Source organism: Cavia porcellus, unplaced genomic scaffold, assembly GCF_034190915.1.
Source record: "Cavia porcellus strain 051 isolate PalLab524CR breed Dunkin Hartley unplaced genomic scaffold, mCavPor4.1 scaffold_9, whole genome shotgun sequence".
Classification (NCBI taxonomy): Eukaryota; Metazoa; Chordata; class Mammalia; order Rodentia; family Caviidae; genus Cavia; species Cavia porcellus.
The window spans coordinates 68,848,667-68,858,773 of NW_026947492.1; the positions used below are offsets into that span (position 1 = coordinate 68,848,667).

General features: G+C 35.7%; 1 protein-coding gene across 1 annotated transcript; it reads right to left on the reverse strand.

Annotated features, from left to right (window-relative positions):
* Positions 1-5,502: 5,502 nt before the first annotated feature.
* On the reverse strand, positions 5,503-6,396 carry LOC100713262 (olfactory receptor 56A3-like). Its single transcript, XM_013147596.1, has one exon. It carries the CDS (start codon positions 6,394-6,396, stop codon positions 5,503-5,505), a length of 894 nt encoding a protein of 297 aa, XP_013003050.1.
* Positions 6,397-10,107: the final 3,711 nt, after the last annotated feature.

The following is a 10,107-nucleotide window of genomic DNA, read 5'->3' on the forward strand; positions in this document are numbered from 1 at the left end:
AATAAATATAATTCACCATATTAATAGAGTCAAAAGTAAGAATCACATAATCATTTCTATAAATGCAGAAAAAGAAATGATAAGGTCTAACACTCATTCATGATAAGAACCTTAAAAAGAATTGGAATAGATGGTCTTTACCTCAATATGATAAAGGCCATCTATGACAAACCAACAGCCAGCATCATACTAAATGGCTAATAACTGAAAGCCTTTACCTTAAAATCAGGAACAAGAGCAGTGTTCATTATCACTGTTCCTAATCAACATGGTAGTGGAAATACTAGCCAAATAAGCTAGACAAGAGACAGGAATAAAAGGAGTGAGGATAGAAAATAGGAAGTTAGATTATCATTATTTGCAGATGACATACTTTACATAGAAGACCTCCAATACTCCATTGAAAGATTCATAGGTACAATAAATAAATTCAGCAATGTAGCTGGATATAAAATCAACCCTCAAAAATCAATAGCATTCCTATACACTAACAGCAAAATTAATGAGAGAGAAATAAGAGAAGCCACAGCCTTAACACTAGTATCCAAAAAACTGAAATACTTAGGAATTAATCTAACAAAAGTAGTAGAAGGTCTATGCAGGGAAAATAACATTGTCCTCAAAAAATAAATCAAGGAGTACCTCAGAAAATGGAAAAACATTCCTTGTTCATGGAGAGGAAGAATAAATATTGTGAAAATGGCCATTCTATAAAAATGTTATACTGATTCAAAGTAATCCCAATAAAAATACCACTGGAATACCTCATAGATCTAAAGAAATCACTCTTAAAATTCATCTGGAACCAGAACAGACCTAGAATAGCAAAGGCAATTCTAAGCAGCAAAGGCAAGGCAGGAGGCATCACAATCTCTGACTTGAAGTTATACTACAAAGTTTCTGTAATAAAATCAACATGGTACTGGAATAAAAACAGAACTGAAGATCAATGGAAGAGATTAGAAGATACAATTACAACTACAAACACACTCAGCCACTTCATCTTTGATAAAGGGGCCAAGCACGTTCACTGAAAGAATGATAGTTTCTTTAACAGATGGTGTGGAAAATATTGGCTCTTCATATGCTGTAAAATAAAACTAGACCCATGCCTATCACTATGTATTAAAGTCTAAATGGATCAAAGATATAAATATTAAAACAGAAACACTAAATCTGTTGGAAGACAAAGTAGGTAAAAATCTTGAAGACATAGGGGTAGGTAGAGAATTCACAAACAAGAATCAAACTGCATGCAAAATACTTCACAGAATCAATAACTAGGATCATGTGTTATTACAGAGTTTCTGCATGTCAAAAGAAATCTCCAGCATAATGAAAAGAAACCCACAAATCTCCAGCATAATGAAAAGAAACCCACAAATTGTGAAAGAATCTTAGTGAATGGTTCCTCAGACAAAGGAATTTTGTCTAGAACGTATAAAAAATTGAAAAAATCAGACCCCAAAATTCAAAGATCCAATCCAAAAATGTGCACCCAAGATGAATACACAGGTCTCAGATGAAGAAACACAAATGGCAAATAAATACAGGAAAAAATGTTCATCATCATTAGTCATTAGGGAAAAAGAAATTAAAACCATATCTAGGTTCCATTTCACTCCAGAAAGCATGGCCAAGATCAAGAAAACTACCAACAACAAATGCTGGTGAGGCTTCAGAGAAAAAGAAACCCTTCTGCACTGTTTGTGGGAGTGTAGACTGGTGCAACCACCGTGGAGATCAGTCTGGAGATTCCTCAACAAGCTGCGATTAAAAGTCTCTTTTGACCCAGCTATTCCATATCTGGGCATATTCCCAGAAGAACTGAAAACATCACAACACAGTGATATATGTGCACCCATGTTTATAGCAGCACGAATTGTAATAGCCAAATCTTGGAAACAACCTAAGTGTTCATCAACTGAGGAATGCGTATAAAAGATGTGGTACTTTTTATATAGTGGAGTACTGTGCAGCTACAAAGAAATGTCACATTGAGACTTCTCTAGGTAAATGGATGTAACTTGAGACCATACTGATATGTGACATAAATCAAACTCACTTGTGTAAATACTATACTGTCCTGTTGGTATAAGAAATGATAAGAGTACATAAGATACAAAATCCTTATTAAACACTGTGAAAAGGGTAAGGATCTGCTCAAAGGGGAAAAATATGTCAGGGAAAAGGAGGGGGGGAAGGAAGGGAAGGAAAAAATACCTAAATTTGTATAGACACACTTAAGATAGCTAAGATGATTGTGATACAAAGTCTGTCAGCCCTTGGAACAAAATAGTTAACATTCATAGGATTGGATCAATTTTGCATGTTTATTTCTAGTGATCTGAGGAATTCTTTTGAAGATCGCTCAGTAAAATGACAATTTTAATTATATTGCTACCATCTTGCCTTGAAGGCCTATAATCATCACTGTTTTGGGCTCCTTGTTATTATTATTTATTTTTCTTTTTATTTCTTGTTTTTCTAGTGATTTGTTTTTCTTTGTTTTGTTTTTCCCTGTAATATGGAAAGGATAGATGTACATGTAAAGGTTTAGACATGCCTAGAACTTCTAAATAGTTTACAAGAATTGACTCTACTATGCATGATAATATGAACAGCTACTTTGAAGAAAAAGGGATATTATGGTATCCATTGCTGATTTCCTATTGTACTGCTGTGAAGTCCAGTATTGATTTTATTCTTTATTTAGAGTGGTTTCAGTCTATTTTGTATTATTTAATTTCAACAGAAATGAAGGTATGAACAGCTATTTTGAAGGGAATAAGAGTCATTATTACACAACCATTGTTGGATTTCCTATTGTCTGGGTTTGAAAGCCTGTAATGTCTTTATTGCTCTATTTTGATCAGTTTTATTCTATTATGTTTTGTATCAATTCACTGTGTGTGAAGATATAGACAACTATTTCAAAGAAAACAAGAAACATTATGGTAGCTACTGTTGATCTCCTGTTGTTTTGCTTTGAAATCTGTGTCAGTTACATTGTTTTCTTCTGATCTTTGTTCTGTGTTGTTGTGGTTTGTTTTTCCCTCTTTAAATTAAAATCTAAGATACAAAACACCATGATGGAACTGTCTCCCTTTTATTTCCTAACTTGAACAACCATTGCTCTCTGAAGTGCTATTATTTTTATTATTCACTAATCAAAGTAACTTTAAATTGCATTCTCTGTATTAAAATACAACTCACTGTCAGCACTTCCAATGTGGGAAAAAACTGAAGGTTATTTCTTTTCATTACTATATGGAAGTTAGAGAAAATATCATCAAAGACTATACATTGAAGAGATTAGCATCTGATTGAATTTTTATCTCAGACTAAATGAGCTAGCCATTTTGAACTGTTCTGATTATGAGATTAGAGACATGTACCTTCTGGGAGGTCAGAAGGCAGGAGTGAATGCTAATTTTAATGGAAATTTCCTTGAATGGAATTCATATTTCTCTCATATCAATAATTGTGTTTTTGTGTTATTCCTAAAGAGAAGATGGGGAATCAAATGATACTTCATCTACTAAAGACTTATAACCAAAGGCCAACAAATTAATATCCATGAATTTTAACATCAAGAAAAACCATAAGCTTTCTTTGTTAGTTAGATACAAATAGAACTATAAGAGATGATGCAGATGCAGGAGTGCTCCCTCACATGGTCTTGAATTTGCTTTGTGAACAAAGCCACAAATCATATTTGCAAATGTTTATATTTCTTATCTGTTCTGTTTTAATTGACAAAATGTGGAAGTTTCCATAGCTATGTTTAAAGGCGGTATACAGAAAAGTCTTAACAACTGTGAGTGATGTCTGTCTAAGATAGTAGTTTCATAGACCCTTAGAACTAAAAATGTATTTTAAAACAATTACTTTATTTTCCTGAAAGTTATGAGATCCTGAAACTGAAAGAGACTCTTGAGTTGTTCCCAGTCAGCTACAAATTTCAGGCCTTGAAGTAGAACTTGAAGGTCACCCTCTCACCATTTTAGGACTTCTCTCTTTCTCATGTCATTTGCTACATATATGTGTAGCTTATTTCTTTCCAGTTCTTTGTGTGTAGAGGAAAATACTCCTCCACTGTTCCTGGGACCACATTGATTTGTATTTTCCCTGAATACTACATGACTGTACTGCAAACTTCTTACATCTTCCTAATTTCAAGCTCTCACTGAGTTTCTTGTTTTTTTTTTTTTTTTTTTTTTTTTTTTTTTTTTTTGGTGTTTTTACTGGTACTAGAGATCGAACTCATGACCACAGGCTTGCAAGGCAGGTGCTTATGCCACTGAGTTAAATCCCCAATCCCCTCACTGAGTTTCTGAAACAAAGATGTTTCTTAGAAAACCTTGGTCCAATTTGTACTGCCCACCAATAGATTTTAATGTAACTACTATGCATATTCCCATGCTGTGAGATAATAGTACACTGAGGCAGAGCCCAGGACACAGATTAAAAACTGAGTCATTGTGAAACCAAAGGTGACGCTTCAAGTGCAATGAAGTAAAGAACTTCATGTGTGACATTCTTATTTTGAAACTCCACTAAAAATGGAACATGATAAAAGATTGTCTCAATATATTTGTTCCTTGAATTTTACTAGGTAATATACACAAATTTCATGCAAAAATGTCATGAAAAGGCTTATTGTGCTAATTCTCTCTTCTAAATCCAGTAAACATCATTGCTTTGGGTTTTTAGTAATTTTCACAATTGCTCCATCCTCTCAGAGTTCTGTATGCTAGACATAAAATAGCTTTGCTTGAAATGTAAAGGCTAAGAAATATGTTGGCATAATGTTGGTAAGCAAAGGAAACATGTATTCTAGCCACTTTCTGTTATTAAAGGCTGTGATTTAAGATGCTGTGAACTTATCATAACTATTCTACATGTTTGTCTTAGTTCTAATAATGACTGGAAATAACAAATCGTTATGGATGTCACTCATACCCAAAATTACATTTTTAAAAATATTAAATGTGAAGAAAATGTATATTCCATATTAGTTGCAAAATGTGTTTCATTATAGCATTCACCCTCATAGTCTGGAAATATTCATTTTCTATTGTTATGTGGTACATAAAATTCAGAATAATAAATCTTGGGAAGATGTTACAGAGACATGTGACCTTTTTTGAGAGCATGTTGATATTCAAAGAATAGAGTCTGGAACTTATTTCAGAATTAGGACTTACTTTTCTCCTTGAAATTTTGTGTCTGAGTGATGAATTTCAGCTCAAATTTCTAATTAACTGAATAATGAATTATCCATATCAGGGTCATAGAGCTGTAGTTTCCCTTAGGACCATTCTTTCTTTCTTTTTTTTTTTTTTTTTTTACACTTTTTTTTTAAATAGGCACCGGGGTCGAACTCACGACCGCCACCTGCTTGCAAGGCAGTCGCTTATGTCGCTGAGCTAAATCCCCAGCCCCTGGACCATTCTTTTGTCAGTAACCTTTGGATTCCTTGTTTGATGTCCTGGGTTCTCACCCCATAAAAATGGGGTTGAGGGCTGCAGGGATAACATGGTGGAGAACATTGAGCAAGACTGGTACATCAGGAGAGACTTTCTTTTTAGCCACATGAGTGAGGACAAAGACCAGAAGAATGGTGCTAAAGAAGAGAATAAGGATGAAATGGGAGCCGCATGTACTTAGGGCTTTGGCCACAGCACCCTCTGCCTTGAGTCTCAGCACAGCCCTCAGTATGAGGCTGTAAGAGAGAAAGATGAGGATGAGGTCAGAGCCTAGCAAAGTCCAGCCTAGAGCAAACTGGTAAAGGCGATTGACAGTGACATCGTCACAGGAGAGCCTGGAGACAGACATATTGGCACAGATGCAATTCTCAATGACATTTTCCCCACAGTAATGGAGTCGTGCTGAAAGAATGGGGATGGGGGTAGGCAAAAGGATATTCCTGGTCAGTATGAAAATGGCAGCCTTGATTACAAATTGGTCATTGATGATGGAAGGGTACCGTAGAGGGTGACAGATGGCCACATAGCGATCATAGGCCATGACCAAGAAGGTGCAGGACTCCATGGCTAGGAAGCTGTTCATGATGAACATCTGAAGGAAGCAGGCAAAAATGCTGATGGATTTTCTGTCAAACCAGAAGATAGCCAGGACCTTGGGGATGACAGTGAGGCAGAGCACAATGTCCAGCAGGGAAAGGAGACTGAGCAGGTAGTACATGGGCTCATGCAGAGAGGCCTCCATCCGGATGGTGATCAGAAGAATAGTATTTGCCCCCATGGCCAGGAGGAAGAGGAGGCCGAGAGGCAGGGACAGCCAGAGTCTCCAGTGTGGGGACCTGACCAAACAGTTCAGGAGGAAGCCTGAAACTCCAGCGGAGCTGGTGTCATTTTGATATGCTGCCATTTTTTGACATTTATATTTAAAAATTTCTTCTTATGATCTGTAAAATTAGGATAAAATATTAGCTAGTGACTCAAGATATATGATGCTAGAGTAACTTGCTGTTTCCACTGCACAATTGTCACAGGTTAACCAGCCCAGATAAGGTTATCTGTCCATTCTTAGTGTTATGTTAAAACAATATTTTGATCACTTTAAACATTTTGAACACTAATGTAGTTCATATACACATTTTACTTATTGAATGGTTGATTTCAATAAAATTGCTCTGTATTTACAGTCAGTAAAAAGCAGAAAAGTACTTAGATTACCTTTGTGTGACAGATAAAACCCTGTCTGTCCTTGTAAATTTGTTTCTTTTTTGTTAATGACTACCTAGGCTCCCATGTATTTAATGGATTTATTAGACCATGCCTAACTTTCCGAGCATGGTGTAGTGAAGAGGTTTAAATATCTCCAGACCCCTTATCACCTCTATTTTGACCCCTCAGTTTTACTTATTTTTCTATGGCATTTATTGTACACCATGAATATAGCAAAATTTCATCTTTATTTGACACATCTTTTATTTGTCATATTACTAACTTTTGAAAATGGTGATACTTAAAGAAAATGAGAAATTCCACAGAGCTACAGGTGAAAATTTAGCATGATTAAACAAGATGAACAATTACATTTCTTTATTGCAACACTATGTGGATGACCGAGTCCACTTTTAAGATCCCTCCAATTTTCATCTTGCACACAGATACAAATTTTGTACCTTCCTGAAGATATTTTGATGTTACCATTATTCTTTTTTCATATAGTTTTCCCTTGGCTTTCTACTAGGTAGTAGAGTCCTAAACTTGAATTAGAAGCTATTCTTACTCTCAAGAAAATAAACTGCATGGGGGAAAATGAATCTGAATAAAAACAAATAGTGTGAACAAAGATAGGGCTATGCACAAATTATTATGAAAAATTAGGTGAGAGTTGACCAACAGTGAAGGTCTGTCCAGAGGAAGTAACTATTAATGGATGATGTGACATCCTTGTGTACAGTCATGGTAATCTTTTTCATGTTTACTTGTACTTATCGAGAGAGAGAAAAGAGAGAGAGAGAGAGATAGAGAGAGAGAGAGACAGAGAGACAGAGAGACAGAGAGACAGAGACAGAGAGACAGAGACAGAGACAGAGAGACAGAGACAGAGACAGAGACAGAGACAGAGAAAAGAGGGGAGATCTGGTATTTCAGTTATAAGTGTACAGTGAAGAGGAAGAAGTGTGTGAGTGTGTATCTTTTGTCTCCTGAAAGGCTTTGGGATCACTATTTTAGACCTAGGTTGAAATTTCTGAGAGTGATATGAGTTAATTTCCCTCCTTTTCATTTAGTCTTCCTTTTCCCTTCTAATTTCTACAGCTCAATCCTTTTCCTAGGCTTCATGGTAGGCACATAACATGCCACTAGAGAAACATCTTTAAGAAGTGGAAGAGTTGTTGGGATCATCTAGCTTTATAAGATTCATTTAGGTAGGTAAGACATTTACCTCTTCAGTGAAATTTCAGACATTGTTGATTTTACCCACAGAGAGGTAGCACACTTCTCTTCCAGGTAAAATGTTTTATTTTGGGCACCCCTCTCCACCCTTTTCCCAGTTTTTAATAACTTTTTAGACTTCCCCAAAATCTAGTGAACTCTTACTTTGTTTTCACCACACATATGTCCAGTTTTGGTCTTTATCTCCAACTTCTGAAATCAGACAAACTAAATTTAATTTTTCATCCCATTATTCAAACTTGTTAAAGGCAGATTTTTTCAAGAATGCCCTTAAGTTTCTTTATTAATAATTGAAAAATCCAAAATTTCACAGCTCGGCTAGAGATGATGCACTTTATAGCTCTCACACTGAGTGTTAGTCTCCTTGGGACAAACCACAGCTTCCCTGTATTTCTTGTGCCACCAAGCACCCAGAGGAGAACTACAGAAAGAATGTTGTAACATATAGTCTCTTATATACTCATCCTAACCTGAGATGGCTATGATCACTTCCACCTTGTCACACTACTCCAGCTTTACCAACCAGGAATGGAAAAAAAGGCCTAGACCTAAGAGACAGGTGTCTTGTGTTTTCACTAGTCTTGATGCAGTCAGCCCTCTGTACTCTTTTCCCAGACTCACTTACTGAGGAGATGATGCATAGGGTCCGGATCCACAGACGCAGGATCTTTAGTTAATCTTCCAGAATTACCTGTGGCAGTTTTAACTCTAAACCTCAGGGACCCTACCCTCTGAGAACATCTCAATTCCACCTCTTCTGGGCATAAAAGCCCCTGATGGGACTTTTGACCAGGTAGATGGTAGAAAAAATATTTTCTTTGTTTCTGCTAAGAGCTCCTCTGGTAACCCAGACATGTTTTTGCTGTTTGTGTCCCTTAGGCAGGAAGTCAGTCTCTTGGGTACAGAGATATTACATACATGTACAGGTATTTAAAAGCTCAATTCTATGTGCAGTTTGTATCTTCCACAGATTGCATAAGCACACTGAGGCATTTTTGGGAATTTCTTACACTCATGATCAGATAAGCACAACCCAGGCAATTAAGTGAATCTGGAAGAAAAAATGAATAAAATCTTATTGAGAAAATTTAGAATATGCTGATACGTTGGTCAGCATTCCATTACTGGGACAAAGTACCTGCCATAGATAACTCAAGGAAGGTGGCGACTATCTGGCTCACAGTTTAAGTGTTTTTACACCCTGATCCTTGACTCCAAGGTGAAAATGTGATGGTGGAAGGGTACTGCAGAGGAAAATTGCCTGTACGATAATAACCTGAAACTGACAGGTTTTGAAGAAGTCATAGGGAGAGGAAAGGTCTAGGGCAAGAATATTCCCTTCACCATTTGTTGCAGGCACTTATTTCCTGTAACTTCCACTTACTATCATCTCATTCAAATGTAAATCAATGTATTAACCTATTGATGAACTTAGAACTCTTTTATTGTTTAATATTTAATGGAGATCTTTAAATACAGTGTAATAAAATCCTATTATCTTCTCTTTTTTAAAATTTTATTTAAGGAGAAAGAAAAAAAACCAGAAAAAGGGTACAAGTTACACAAAATTTCAGAAATAAACAGTAGGAAATCACTAGTTAATAGATTACATATTGTTATCTTAGAAACAGTTGTTCAAGTTTCAAAGTTAGAGCATATAAAGTGGACTTTCAAACAGTGACACTGCAAACAGTTTTGTTCAATGATCCAACAAAACTCAGTAATATTATCTATCTTATGCACTTAAATATATATGCAGTTATATCCTTTAGAGCACTTTCTTTTCCTTTCTTTTGTACAATGACAATTACACATTTTGGGTTTTCTTACTCCCACAGTTCTTATTACATTTTTTTGAAGAGAGTAAAACCAAATGTGACATAACAACAGAGTCAGTCAAATCAAAAGGATGGACATAATAGATAATGTAAAAACAAAATACAAGGTGACCAACAATGGTTACCATACTGCCTCTTGCTATCTTAAAAAGAATTGCCTATATCATCAGTTATAATAAAATTGAGCAAAACAGTAAATAATAGAACCAAAACATTGGAAACATTACAGGACTTTAAAAGAAGATAATAGTCAACCAGAATGGGTGTCATAATGAATCTTATTGCCTTCACAGTTGTTGCCTATACTTTCAAACTTGGTACTATCAAGCAAAGGG